This window comes from Mirounga angustirostris, unplaced genomic scaffold, assembly GCF_029215605.1.
Source record: "Mirounga angustirostris isolate CCGP_5_RB_7025 unplaced genomic scaffold, mMirAng1.0.hap1 SCAF_11, whole genome shotgun sequence".
NCBI classification, from domain to species: Eukaryota; Metazoa; Chordata; class Mammalia; order Carnivora; family Phocidae; genus Mirounga; species Mirounga angustirostris.
In genome coordinates, this window is record NW_026991719.1 from 9,307,522 (window position 1) to 9,321,827 (window position 14,306).

General features: G+C 46.6%; 1 protein-coding gene across 1 annotated transcript in view; it reads left to right on the top strand.

Moving 5' to 3' along the window:
• Positions 1-14,306, top strand: part of FRMPD4 (FERM and PDZ domain containing 4) — a 198,292-nt gene that overhangs the window by 103,429 nt on the left and 80,557 nt on the right. The window contains exons 3-4 of the mRNA XM_064573738.1: positions 2,862-3,022; positions 7,481-7,583. Coding sequence (XP_064429808.1) covers positions 2,862-3,022; positions 7,481-7,583 — 264 coding nt within the window. The remainder of the gene's footprint in view (positions 1-2,861; positions 3,023-7,480; positions 7,584-14,306) is intronic.

Sequence of the window (14,306 nt, forward strand, 5' to 3'; positions counted from 1 at the left end):
GCTGCACTTTGGAATCACCTAGGGATCCTTTCAAAGTTGACCCTGCCTCACACCCCCAGATGTTCCAATGTGATTGGTCTGGAGGGAAACCTGGGCATTAGGACTTTTGAATCCTCCCCAGGTGATTCTGATGTGCAGCCAAGGTTGGGAACCAGTGCTGGAAGCTTTCCAGACTGGCAGTGGCATGGGGAAAAGCCTTCCCCAGTCCCTTCCTACACTCAGAATGGAAAGTTCGGCCAACCAGGGTTCAGTTCTCTGTCCTGCAACACAGGTGACCGTGAGCCGGTCACTTCACTTCTACAACCTGCTTCATTTAGAATATGTCTTCTGTGGATTATGGTGCAAATTAATAGCTCAGGGCCAGCCCCTAAAACTGTGGGTATCCCCTTCCCTTTTTTTCCGTTATTCTATCTGGGCATAACAGGAGAGCCCCATTGCCAAAGGTAGCTCAAGAACAGCATGCTCAGAGAGATGGATGCCTGGGTGGCTCAGTCAGTTAAGCGTCTGCCTTTGGCTCGGGTCATGGTCCCAGGGTCCTGGGATCAAGTCCCGCATCGGGCTCCTTGCTCAGCGGGGAGTCTGCTTCTCCCTCTGCCTGCTGCTCCCACCTCCCTTCATCCCGAGCATGTTGCCCACCCTGGTAGCCACGTCTAACCTCTGGGTCCAGACAAACATCTGCAACTTCACAGAAGACCACCCCTCCCTTTTGACCCTAAAACACGGCTGCTCTGAGCCTGCACACGTCTAGAATGGTGGTGGGATGTTGGGGATGGGACACCACCAGGGCCAGCTTCTTGGGTGTGTGACCCAGTCAGTCACTCAGGGAGGGCCCTGAGCTGGGTTTCACATTCTGCTATCTTGAAGTTATGAATTATGTTTGGGTGAGGGGTCCCGCATTTTGATTTTTCACTCCCGCATTTTGATTTTTCACTGTCGGTGCAAATTAGGTAGCTGGTCAAGCTAGGAGACCTGGTGTGAGTTGCACCTGGCTTACCTCTGAGAAGCGTGTGACCTTGACCCAGTTACTCTTCCACGTTTGGCGTTTGCAATGAGGCGGTCGTGGGGTCAAACTGCTGTTCCTGTGGGGTGTTCTGAAGATGAAATCGGGTAACAGATGAGTGTCAGCGTGTAGCGCATAACACGTTAGCTCTCAACTAATGCTTCTCTTTTTCCGAGCATTCCAGAATGCTAGCTGCTAAATCGAAGACGGTTCCTTTCTGATTAAAGGGGATTTTAAACTTTGATTTTCTTAGTCGGTGGTACAAGCCTAGAGGACAGATTCCGGAGAGTTTCCATTCATTCTTCTCAACTCTTATTAAGTACACAAAAGGACCACAGAATTCATCCTTCCCAGTCTTCTTTTTTTTTTCCATTTGAACAATATGTTGTCCACATGGCATATAGAATAGCGTCTTTCGAGGTATTTCAAAATGATCTTCTTTTCCTTATTGAACATTAGAGAGCAAAAACATTGAATGAAGTCCACGTCATTGAAATAACAGTGCCTTACATTCCTTAAAGGAGGTTTCTGGCGTTCAAACTAATAACTCTCCCCTCACAAAAGGCTACCCTGGCTACTGTATGTGAGCGAAGCCTTCATTATGAGTCCGGGGAGTTGGGTTTTGACCCGACGCTCTGGCATACAAGGCATGGGCCCCGAGGGCCAATAAGCCACTACTGACTTCAGCTTCCTTCCTGGGATAATGACAATAAGAACACCAGCCTGGCTCCATCATTCCCTGCTTGTGTTGTGCATCAAATGAGATATTTGCAGATGCATTTTGAAAATTTTTGAACCCCACATATATTTCAAGTTTAGATTATTTTTTTTTAAGATTTTATTTATCCATATGACAGAGAACATAAGTGGTGGGGAGGGGTAGAGGCAGAGGGAGAAGCAGGCTCCCCGCTGAGCAGGGAGCCCAATGCGGGGCTCATCCCAGGACCCCGGGATCATGACCTGAGCTGAAGGCAGACGCTTAACTGACTGAGCCACCCAGGCGCCCCTTGAGTTTAGATTATTGATAAAATTTCTGAAGTTAGGTGTGAACAAAGAGATTCATTTAAATCAGTTGAAAATCTCTCCAGAATATAAACGCCAGGAGTTCGTTTCTCATCTTTTTTGGAAAGGGGGAATGTGTTTGACACCAGGATAACCTACCACCACCAATATGATTCCCATCACTTCAATTTCTCGGGAGCCAGAAGCCATAGATCCTACTTACTGAATATCAGTAATCTTCTGAGGCTCTTTCTCGGCATATCGGTTATAAATTGATAGTGCTCAACCAAGAATTCTCTCTTTCTCTACTTATTTATTCACTTACTGATTGCAAATCCGCTGTGCGACAGGTACTGTTCTAGGCAGCTGGGAATCAGCGGATGAAACGAAGTCCCTTGCCCTCATGGAGCTTACATTCTGGTGTGGCGAGCAAAACAATAACAAGAAGTGTATTCTATAGGTCGTTATCAAGTGATTAGCGCTACAAGTAACAAAGTAGAGGAGGGTAAAGGGGATGTGGGTGTGGGGGAGCAGGCTTGCAGTGTATGTGGCCAGAGGGTCACACCTGAGCGGAGAGACTGGAGAGCAGGGAGGGGGAGCCACGCGCATAGCTGCGGGATCAGCATGCCAGCTTTGGGGAACAGCCAGTGCAAAGGCCTAGAGCAGAAGTGGGTCTGGTGTTTTCAAGGAATTCAGGAGGGCACGCAAGTAGCATGCCTGCGTGCCTTCCCACATCTTCCCCAAGCTCTCCCAAGCAGGGAATCGAAAGTTTGGAAACAAGAGGGAGAATGTGATTGCCAAGCCATTGCCAAATGCTTACACTAACGCCTCTTTTCCTTTGTGTGTGCTTTTCCCACAGTCACATGACACAGGGCATCCCATTCGACGACCCTCGGTTGGAGAGCTGCCAAATCCTCCCTCCAGCCCCTCGGAGGGTGGAGATGAGGAGGGACCCTGTGCTAGGGTTTGGTTTCGTGGCCGGCAGTGAAAAGCCAGTAGTCGTTCGCTCCGTAACACCAGGTAAGCATCCGGCCCCCTCCCGGTCTCCTGGGGTCACCCGCCACACCCTGCCCCAGCGACTGTCGCTTAGTCCCAGAAGTTTCATACGGCTCCGCATCAGGCCGTGGAGACTCGCTGAGTTTTTCCAACATCTGGATAGAGTCAGACCACCAGAGGGACACAAAGGGCTCTGCAAACTGGGTTTTAGCTGCCGAATGCATCATATCATTTGACTTAGGAAAACACTGATCTTTCATTTGTAACCATGGAAATGACCTACTTCTTAAAGTATGAATGTACATCAAAAGAGGCAGGCACTGCACTTTATTTCAGTAAGTTCACGATAAAACCCCTTAGTGAACAGCAGCAGAAAGGGGCACTGAAGTCACAGAAGGATTTTAGTTGTCCGAGCGCTTGGATTCTTTTTTTGAAGATGCACTCTTCTTTCCCCACTGGCCGCAGAATATAGTTGTCTACCCCGCTGACGTTGAGCTGGACCAGGTCACTGACTTTGGCCAGCGGCATATTAGCAGAGATGACACTCAGAGCCTCGACAAGTCTTTGTACAGTTGACCTTCTTTATTGGGTTTAAGTGACAAGAGAGTTTCCCTCAGGTGGCTGTTACTTTTTCAGCCTGAGCCCCCAAATAAACACAGGGTGCTACCAGCCTGCCATCTAGAGATAAATACAGCCTGCTCTGCCGTGGGAAGAGCCTAGCCTAGGTCAGCCGGTCTGTGCTCATCCGAAAGGCCCACAGGCCTGAGAAGAAGTGACCGTCAGCCTACTGAATTGGAGGGTAGTTCGTCATACAGTAATGGCTGACTGATCGACGATGGGGCAAATCCCTTAAATTCGACAGTATGAGCAGATGATTAATGTCCTCTGCCTCAGTCTTTCTCATTAGACTATACAGATGGTCGACCATCAACACGGTTGAACGTAATGCTCTAGGGTGCAATTGCCTGAAGTGCGCTGCCCTGGCCTTTCCAGAAACAAGGCTCTTTTAATGATTTCTTTCTTCATGATGTGTACTTATGAGCTTATTTTAATGGACTTGTATTGGATTTATTTTCGCACAAAAGGAACTTGCCTTCCATACTCTTCCTCCTCAGGATTTGGCAAGTCAGGAGCAGGGCTGAGAATAGTCCTGTGGTAAGGGGCACAGCCTCTGGCAGCTGACTGCCCAGGTTTGATGGCTTTGGACCTCACCTCTGCCCCCCTATTAGGCTGTGCTTATATCTTGGCCATCCCAGACAAAGAGAAGGCACCAGAGTGACGTAGTCTCTGCCCCCAGGTTTGGCGGTGAAGGAGCTGAAATGAAGCTGGTACACTGATTTGAACTGTATTAAAATTTTAAAAACTCAAAAAGATAAATAAATAAAAGAGCACCAGCTTTACCTGCTTCTCATTCCAGAAATATTTATTGTTATTATTACTAAACTCTAAAATAGCTGGGCTGCTGAGTCTGCCGGTTAAGGAGAATAAAAGGCATCCAGTGAGTAGTAAAGATTTCAAAAGTTGATTGCATTTTTCATTATTTTGACATCATATGGCCCGGGGTAAGCCCTGTGAACACAGTCAACCACCTTACAGACTCGCGCAGGGAAGAATCGGCTTCCTTTTCTCTCCCACCACTGACTCACCACACAACTTCTTCCTGTTTGCCCAGCTTTTTATTTTATTAGCTGTAGGTCCGACCTCAGTTCTCTGTGTGGGATTGTTGAGCTTGACACTACTGAGAATTGTATTCCTAAAATGAAAGAGATTTGTCGCCTGCTATGATAACAAAATAATACATATGCGTTGTAAAAAAACATACAACATAGATCGTACAGAGGAGAAAGCTAAAAAAAACACAGAATCGCCTGAGCTGCGACCACCCAGAGCGAACCATTATTAATGTGTACATAGAAGAGACAAGTCCATGCATGCGGGTGCATATGCTATGTGTCGTATGTATGAGCTATATAATGTATGATAGGTGTGTGTGCACACATCTTTTCCTGAGTGGGGTGACATTGAGCATGCCGCTTTCTGATAGAGGGACGCTATAACGTCTCTGGTTCTGAGATTCTCTTAAAGAGGAGTCCTTCCCAGAGCTGACGGGAGATCTGAGTGTTGTTGTAGATTTTCTTGTATTGCCTCATCGTTCCTTCAACCTCTTCCCTTCTTTGCCCTGGACTCTCCTTAGTCAGACAGTAACACCTAATCTTCGACGATTTTGAGAACAGGGGACAAATGTGAGACAGGTCAAAGAGTACCGTTTCCAGTCATTTTTAGGTGTGAAAATACTGATCCAATAAACGGTGTCTTTCATAAAAATGACTCTGCTGAGGTCTCAGATGGTTTCTGTGGCCTGACCAGATTTTCTGTACTAGACACCCCAGCCTTCAGAGTACGGGGCGCGAGACAATTCTCTGAAGAGTGCCTCGGCTTCGTATTTTGGAAAGAACTATGTCTTGCTTCCTTCTGAAATTCTGGGTTTAAGTTGCTTGATTAAACAAGAATATTTCCATTTGGTCAAAAAGCATGGGTCAGATGTAAAAGTATGGCCTATTAATCTGCAAGTGGTTTTCCCAAGAAAGTAGTTAACATCCATCAGCCAATTCGTGCAAACGTTTTTCAGTATTTGATCAGCATCTGATTTCTAACCATTTGTTGGACTGAATTTGAGTGAGTGTTTGCAGATAATCCAATGGTTATATAAACTCTCTGAAGTGATTTTCAGAATTTCTTATGTGTGCAAACACTGTATCTCAGTTCCCACATCTTGAAATGAATATTTTTTTATCACTGATATGAAGAAATATTAAGGTTTTCCCTACTTTTTTACTACCCAGAAAGAAGATTCCTTTATGCTCCAGCTTCAGTGACACACATGCCAAGTGTCTGGGTGGGAGGGTGGGTGGGTGGGAAGCATCTGAATTACTTCGAGATCTCATCCTGGCTGTGAAGTGTTCATTTCAATTACTAAATAAAGTAATCGCAATAATATTTGAAAGATCATGTTTCAGCTGCACCTATGACCCAGTGACAGACCTGGAAATAAAATGAAAATTATCGTACCCTAATCAGTATTTGGGAGGTAATTACATTAGACATGGAGATGGTTGAAATATTTACTTACAGGTTTAATTTAATGCCGATGTATGCTTCATGCAGTTGTGGCTTTAAGTTTATGTGTTGGGAGACCTGGCAGTGACCGGTTTTTAAATTATAGGAGCAAGTTCAAAAGAGATGCCGGTCACCCTGAACTTGGCAGAGTCCACAGACCTATGCTGCGACCCGGTTCTACCCTTTAATTCAATTCTTGGACCTGTGTGAGCCTGGGGGATCTCATTATATGGAAGGGGTTTTAAGGGTCAGTGGGATTCTAGGCAAGGCAGCTAGCCCCTTGCCTGGTACATAATAAATGCTCAACAAATATTAGCTCCTTACCTCCTTGCAAAAACCAATGGAAAAGACTATGGTGGACTGAGACAAACACAAGAGTCCTCTGTCATCTCGTGTGAGCACGGGCACACACACCCAGGCTTGGTCCCTGCCACAGTCCCAGCCACAGAAATGACCAAACAGCCTCATCCCCCAGCTGATATGACTGTCTGTTGCTTCCTGAACAATCCCAGCTTTCGCTCTCCTTCCTTGCCCCCACCTTTTAGACAAGAATGAGGAAGATGCCCCCACATCTTGACCCCTCCCCGGAAGCACATAACATAGGCCCCATCGTGTCAGTCCTTCCTCTGATGTGCTTGCTGCCTCACGGTTCCCCATAGTATGTGGCCTCCCTAGTTATGCCAAGTAAATGCAACTTTGTTCAAATACAGGTGTGCCCAGGTGATGGCAGCTTTGGCTGCAGGCCGTCTACACAGCTGGTTGGCCATCCCTTTGGGGCAATACCCTTCTTTTGGGGGCTTCCATACTCAAAGTATATTCAGTTGACCAGCAGCGTACGGAGCCCCTGGGAGCTGGTGAGAAGTGCGTTACCTCACCCGTTGCTCCTCCAAATCTACTGAATCGGTCTACAGGGTAACAAGGCCCCCAGGGTTGCGTGTGTCCATTAAAGTGTGAGCTCTCCTAGGCTGCTGTGTCTCAAGCCTGCCGGGGAAGTTCTAGAGAAATGCCGATGCCTGATTCCCACCTCCAAAGATTCTGATTTAATTGGCCAGGGTGTAGCCTGGGCCTCTGGAGTTTATCCAGAGCTCCCCAGTTCGTTCTTTCTCTCTCTCTCTCTCTCTTTTTTTTTTTATTAAGCTCTACTTTCAACATGGGGCTTGAACTCATGACCCCAAGATCAAGATTCCTGTGCTCTACCGACCAAACCGGCCAGGCACCCCTCCCCAAGTCTTTCTAATGTGCCAGCAAGGTGGGGGTTTTGGCAGACAGCGCCAGGTGCTTACAATGAATGGTGATGGGGCGAGGAGGACACGGATGGATTGGCCATGGTCTTCTCACCTGCGCTTCGCTCTCCTTTGTCTCCAGGTGGCCCCTCCGAAGGCAAGCTGATCCCGGGAGATCAGATCGTAATGATTAACGATGAGCCAGTCAGCGCTGCGCCAAGGGAGCGGGTCATCGACCTGGTCAGGTGCGTGACTCACTCCCCTGGGCCCCATTCTGCTGCGAGGGCTGATACACAGGTTGCAGACCTCGTCCCATGAAGGAAGGGCTTCCTGTGAGCCAGTGTAGGGCAGTAACACGAGCCCACGCATTCACCTCGACGGTGCCGGCAACACCGACCTCTGACGTAAAAACGCGTGCCCCCTAAGCACGAAACACCCAGTCGCCCATTCTGTGTTAACAGCCAAGGTGCATATGCTTCGGCTGGAACGCTCTTTGGCTCCTACTTCCATTGCTATATCCAAAGGTTGCATTGTTTTCCCCTTCCAGAATTACTGACACATTGATATTGCCTAATCGAGGAGATCAAAATGCAATACCTGAATTCTGTACAAGCGATGAGTAATTTTATATAATCCCATGGATATGCAAACAGAGAGTTCACTGATTTTTCATGCTTGACTGAGTGATTCATTACTGACTTGTGAAAGCATCAACCAAAGCAAAAGGATAATTAGGTCAAAGCTATGACAGTTTAAAAATGTGCTTTTGGTTTATTGGCTTAGCTTGATCGTAGATGTAAATAATTTGTTGTGTGAGATTCTTAGTGGAGCACCAGAAAATCTGTTTTATGTGATGTTAAAGTATTATTCAGGAGATTGTTGAAGCTCACTGGAGTTCCTCTCCCACAGTGTACTTAGGGCAAAAAGGGGTCGTTAGAAGTTGGAAATGAAGCTGTGTCTATTGTATGAGCAGATCCACTTGTGCTCCGGGGATGTTAAGGGATAATGAGTGTGTGACACTTGTCTTTTATAAAGTGATTTTTTTTTTTTTCAAGCAAGACTGAAGCAGAAGCTAAAGCTATCAGAACATTTTAAACTGAGAAGGGGATCTTCTAACATTTATGTTCTTTCATTACAAAAAGTACATCTGCACTTTGAAAAGGCATTAAGTGGAGCGTTTCAGGGGTTTTCCAGAGAAAGTTTCTTTCCCAAGCTTTGTTCAGCTTCTGCTTCACAAAGAAACACTGGAGGGTCCTGCTTCCTTGGAAGGACTGGGAGAGGGGTAAGAAGACAGAGAAATAGAAATAGAGGAGGCTCACTTTTAGGGTGAGCAACATTTCCAGTTTGAGCCCAGCAAGGCCCACATCCTGGGAAACCTCTCAGTTCCAGAAGGGTTGGCCACTTTTCAGTGTAGGCCCAATAGCATGGAGCCTTTGCAAATGGCTGGCCAAGTCCCCATGGGGCGTCCACATCTCCCAAGGGTTCTTCCTCGTGAGCGGGCACTGAGGTTCGTGTCAGACTCACCCTGCATCAGGAGTGAGACCTGGTGACACCTCCCATTTTCCTGGGGGCCAGGAATGCAAGAATCAGGGGTGACTCTGTATTGTCAAGCCCCGGGGAGGGAGCTGCAACGTTACCATTTCGAGCCACTTCTCTCTTGAGATGCTTGTGGTTGTCAGCAGGGACGGACGTCATCCAGGCAGGCTCTAAGCCTTATGTAGGCCTGCGTCCTGGAGTGCCTTGTTCAGGCCTGATGGCAGGCCACACGCTTCTTTTTTTCTCCCCTGGGCACACCCCCTCTGCAATCAGTTCTGTCGATCTGTGTCCCCGGAAGATGGTAGAAGAACGAAGATATCTGTGTTTGGGTGTGCTGGGTCTGAAAGTGCCATCATTTCCCAGCAACCCTACTGGGGCATCTTGAGAGAGCTTTTCCAGAAAATCTTTTCCTTCTGCATTTAATGCATTTGGAAGAAAATGACCTCACCTTGAACAAAGTCTCTGGAGAACATTCTGTGTAACAGGGTGCAGCAAAGATGAGTTGACTAAATGAGCGACAGCTCGCAGTCCACATCCAGCCTTCCGCCTGCTTCTGCACAGCCCATGAGCTAAGAATGGTCTGTGCCATTTTTAAATGGCTGGGGGAAAAAATAAAAGAAGAATATTTTGTGACACATGCAATCCATGTGAAATTCAGGGTCCAGAGTCCATAAATACCGTGCCAGTGGTCACACGCAGCCATTTCTGTGTCGTCTCAGAGTGTTTTCTCCCTCCAGTAGCAGAGCTGACTACTTGTGACTGACACCCATCTGGCCCTTGAGAGGAGAAGTTTGTCAACCCCTCTTGTAGGAGTAATGGCATTTTAGTTGGTGATTGCTGCAACATGCCCGCATTCTTGATCAAGAGGTTGTGGCATTTGACATGGAAAGCGTGTGTGCTTTTTAAACATCATGAAATCCTTCGGGTGCATAAAACTCCCGTTCACCTGTGGAGGCCAACCCCCGGGGTCAGAGGTCGCAGGGCAATAGGAGAGAGCCGAGGTCATCTTGCCAAACCACCTGCAGTTAGAGCCCCCTCTTGGCCAGCGGTGGCTGCTCCCCGACTGGCCCTGGCTGGCGACTCCCTTGGTATCATCAGTCCCTACAAGCCAGCTGTCCCATAAATTCTCTGGAGGCAGGAAAGGAGGGCATTCTGAGGAGCCACCCCACTGCCCAGTGCCATGCACAGGGGCCTGGCACCAGCAAGACCAGCTACCCTTCAGGTCGTGTGCTTGACCCCATCACAGAGGACAGGAAGTCACCTCTCCCTGGATCTCGGCCCTTCTGACAATGTTGAAGTTCCCTCTTTCGGCTCCTTATGTGGACTGGAGGAGGAAAGAGGGGGAGGAGGTGCTGGCTGGCAGTAGCAGATCACATTGTGCCTCTTCCCGGAAAGTTCTGGGGGGTCCCACTTGTTTGCAGCTCACTTTAGAATGTGGCCTGAGTCTCTTCGCTGCTGTCTCTGATATGTGACAAGGACACAGTTTAAATCCGGAATGTAGCTGGGTGGGGTGGAATTGGCTGACCTGGATCCTGAGTCCCATGAGAAAAGAGACCTTGTCTGTGTTGTCCCCTTCCGTGTCCCCATGACCTGCTCCAAAGCCGGGTGCATAGGAAGTGCTCGGTGACAATGTGTTGAGTGAGTGGGTGGACTCTGAGGAGCACTCTGTGAAACCTACCGATTTGCGTGGTTTCCCCCAGCCCCTCCTTCAGCTCAACGTTCTGCAAGTGTGAGTGTCAGCTAAGGGGTCCACCTCTCAGGAAACCCTTGTTTATCAGGCAGCCACTGTGTATACGGGACACAGAGCAAAGGCACCAGACACAGGGAGGGATGAGACAGCGCCCAGCCCTCAGGGAGCCGACAGTCCTCGCCACCATGACTAGTGATGCCTCTTCAAGTTGAACCTCCTCGAGACAGACAAGACCCCACATCGAACCCTTGGGGGAATTTTGTCAGATTCGAAGGGATGTTGCTAGTGAGAAAAGCACATTGGCCCTGGATGCCACTGAGATGGTGAACATGCCCCACAATCCTCAAGGCTGCTCCCTTTAATCTCCGTGCAATCCATTTATCTGTATAAAAGTAACAAGGTGCTTTCTTTTTTTATTTATTTTTTATTTTTATCTTTTTTTTAAGATTTTATTTATTTATTTGAGAGAGAGAGAATGAGAGAGAGCACAGGAGAGAGGGGAGGGTCAGAGGGAGAAGCAGACTCCCTGCCGAGCAGGAAGCCCGATGCGGGACTCGATCCCGGGACTCCAGGATCATGACCTGAGCCGAAGGCAGTTGCCTAACCAACTGAGCCACCCAGGCGCCCGGTGCTTTCTTTTTTTAACCAAAGAAAGCCTCATCCAGTAACACGGTGCAGTTCGCAGAGATGAAATGCAGTCAGTCGTGGAGTTCCTATTGTGGCTGGTACCTTCCAACTCACTACACCGGAATTTGGAAATAATGCATTTCTCACTAATGAAGAAGTTCAAGTATTAGAAAATCTTCCCGTGCCTTCCCATCAGCTTAGTCATCTGTCTGCCATATGTGTACTAACCTAAAAATGTAGCTCGCGTAACATCATCTCTGGGCTTCTCAGCCGATATGTGTTTTAATGTCTGTATCTTACACAAGATAAATTCCCTTTCTGTTTAATAAAATATCCCATTTTCTTTGCTACTAAGGAATTTGGGAAAACACTCATCATTTTAATAACCTTGTAAAATTCACTCTTTAAAAATTGGCATCCATTCACTCGCCTAAATGGTTTAGTCTTGTTTTGTTCTTTTTTCTCCCACCATGGCATTTGCTTGCAGATCTTTTTTTTTTTTTTCTTTCCAGATACATTTGTGTTTCTCTTTGTGGGTTATTTTTCTTATCATTTGGTTGCTCTGTGATAGAAAATTATTTATTTTTCTAGAGAAAATGAAGGAGTTTCTTGGAGACCAATTTACTACTATAGTAACCACATTTGGGTTTTTTCATGTATCCTCAGAAAGAGCTATAATTGCTGCACTGAAATTAGATGCGATCTGTTCATTTCACAGTTTTCTAAGTTCTTAACTCTCTCATACTTTATAGTGGCTGAGGAGCAAAATCTCTGCAGAATTCGTGCCCTTTGCAAATTACCGTATCTTTCTTCTTTAGAAGTACCCGCGGATAATTTCCCTTGGCTTTTCATAATTAGACAAATTAACTTGAAACAGTTTCCAAAATTTTATTTTTGAAAACTATGGAGTATAATTGCTCATAGACATCATGAATCATGCCCCATCCCTCAAGGCTAGCCAACCCACTTGAATTCGTTTGACTTCAACAAACAATTATTGAGCATTAACTAGGTAGCAGATGACGGGTAGGGTACTGGCCATGCATAAATACCAAAGACATGATTCTTGCACTTAGGGAGGAGACTTCCAGCTAATTGCACTGTATTTATGAGTGTTGCAAGGCTGCAGCGGAGGGTAGTGTTTGGGAGGAATGTTTGATGAGGATGGATGGGGATGTGCAGGAATGTAATGAAGTGGCAATGGGTAGCTGTGGACCCTGAGTGGAAGGGCAGGTTCATGGCTGGAGAGAGGGTTGTCAAATACATCTTTCCTTCGTCCCCGGAAACCCCAGCCCCTCCTGATGGACACTTACTTTCCAACCTGCTGATAGAGAAATATCCATTGCCCGTATGGCCGTCCTAAACCACGACGTCGAAATTTGGTCTTGCCCTCCCGCAGTCACCCCTTTAAGGCAGCAGCAAAACTCCTGGCTTGGGTTAGACTGGAGGCATATTTCTTTTGGGATTCAAGATCCACCTGAGAATTGGAGGAAGAGCGTGGACCTACACCTCCACCCAGAAGAATCCACAGGCACACACAGTTTTGCATATAGCGTCAGAATGTTTCTCGACCCCCCTGGATGCCAATCCCGGTTTTTCATCCCTTAGTATTAAGGCCAGATAACACTTATACAGCACTTACTATACCCTGTCCCGTGTACATTTAGTATATTAACTCATTCAGTCCTCACAATGATTCGTGGGTACAGTGGTGACCTCTAATTTACAGGTGGGGAACCTGAAGTGCAGAAAGGTTAAGGAATGTGCCCAAGATCCCCGAGCTAGTAAGTGGCATGGTGAGACCCATTCTGCCTCCTTAGTGACCGCTCTTAACCTGCTCATCATGTGTATTTCTTACAACAGCCCTATGAGCAAGTATTGTTTATTGTACCCCCATTACAGAATGGAAAAGGGGGCTTAAAGAAGTTAAAGCAGTTGCTCAGGGCAAGTAGGGAGGCACGCAGTGGGGGTGGAATAAGCCAGTAGGAATTACCGGGGCCTGTTGGTTCAAAGGGGACCAAGCCTAGTTATCAAGTCTTCACTTGGTGGGCTCATCAAACAACGGAGCTGGATTTGGCCTCTAGATCGTGGGTCTGAGCACCTCCATTTTTGAATTATATGCACAGAGCCTGTCTCCTATCCCAGGTTTGCCAAGCATTTGCTTTGATTTTAGCAGGAAGTGCCCAGGAGTACCTGCTTGTTGCCGTCGGTGGGAGCTAGGCAAGAGCAAGAGAAACCATTTAGAAGGGACCCATCTAAAAATTAGATCTCAGCCCCTCTGTCTTTTTATCAGTCTCTCCTCACCCGAATTATAATGGAAAGTCAAATCAGATCATGTTCCAGGGGCACTGTGTCTGCAAAAGAATCTATTAGGAGGGTCACCTTCCCATCTAATTTCAGCTGGGTTTAGATGCATCACAATGCTGCTTAGTAAAATAACAAAGCAGAGAACATCCACCGAGCATCAGGCATATAAAATATGCATGATGATGTATGATATGATAAGGCCTTATTAGAGTTAAGACCGGCAAGCAATTTCAGTGAAAACAGAAAAGAACAGCCCCTTGGTATGCTGACACGACACACTGTAGACTCACCTAATACACACTTGCAGTGTACACGTTTTCTGACATTTGCAAATTACAGAGCCTGGGGAGAGAGAGGTCAGCGATTCTAGAAAATGGAATGTGTGGGAAAACCTTCTAATAAGGACAAAGTAGAAAAAGTGATTTGAGTCTATAGTTCATAAAGGTTACAATGAAAATTAATAAGAAAAATGGTTTCATCCAGATTATTACAACTTCCCTTACATTTTGTTGACGAGCATCTCCTAGTCTCTCACTAGATCTCTCCTAAATTACTGTACATTCTTTTATGCAACTCATGTCTGGCAAATGGATGTCGAAGATTGAAGAATAGGGAAAAAATTTTCAACTAGGGCCTATTTTCAGTGATCTCATATGGTTGACAAGACTGAATGTCTTAGCATCTTTTCTACATGAAGAAAAAAGGGTAGAAGATGATTATTGGCCCTGTGCCATGTTCTGTTGATCCTTTAGAAATACAAATTGATAAGTTATTCCACACACTTTCTAGAAGTAGCTGAAAAGACAAA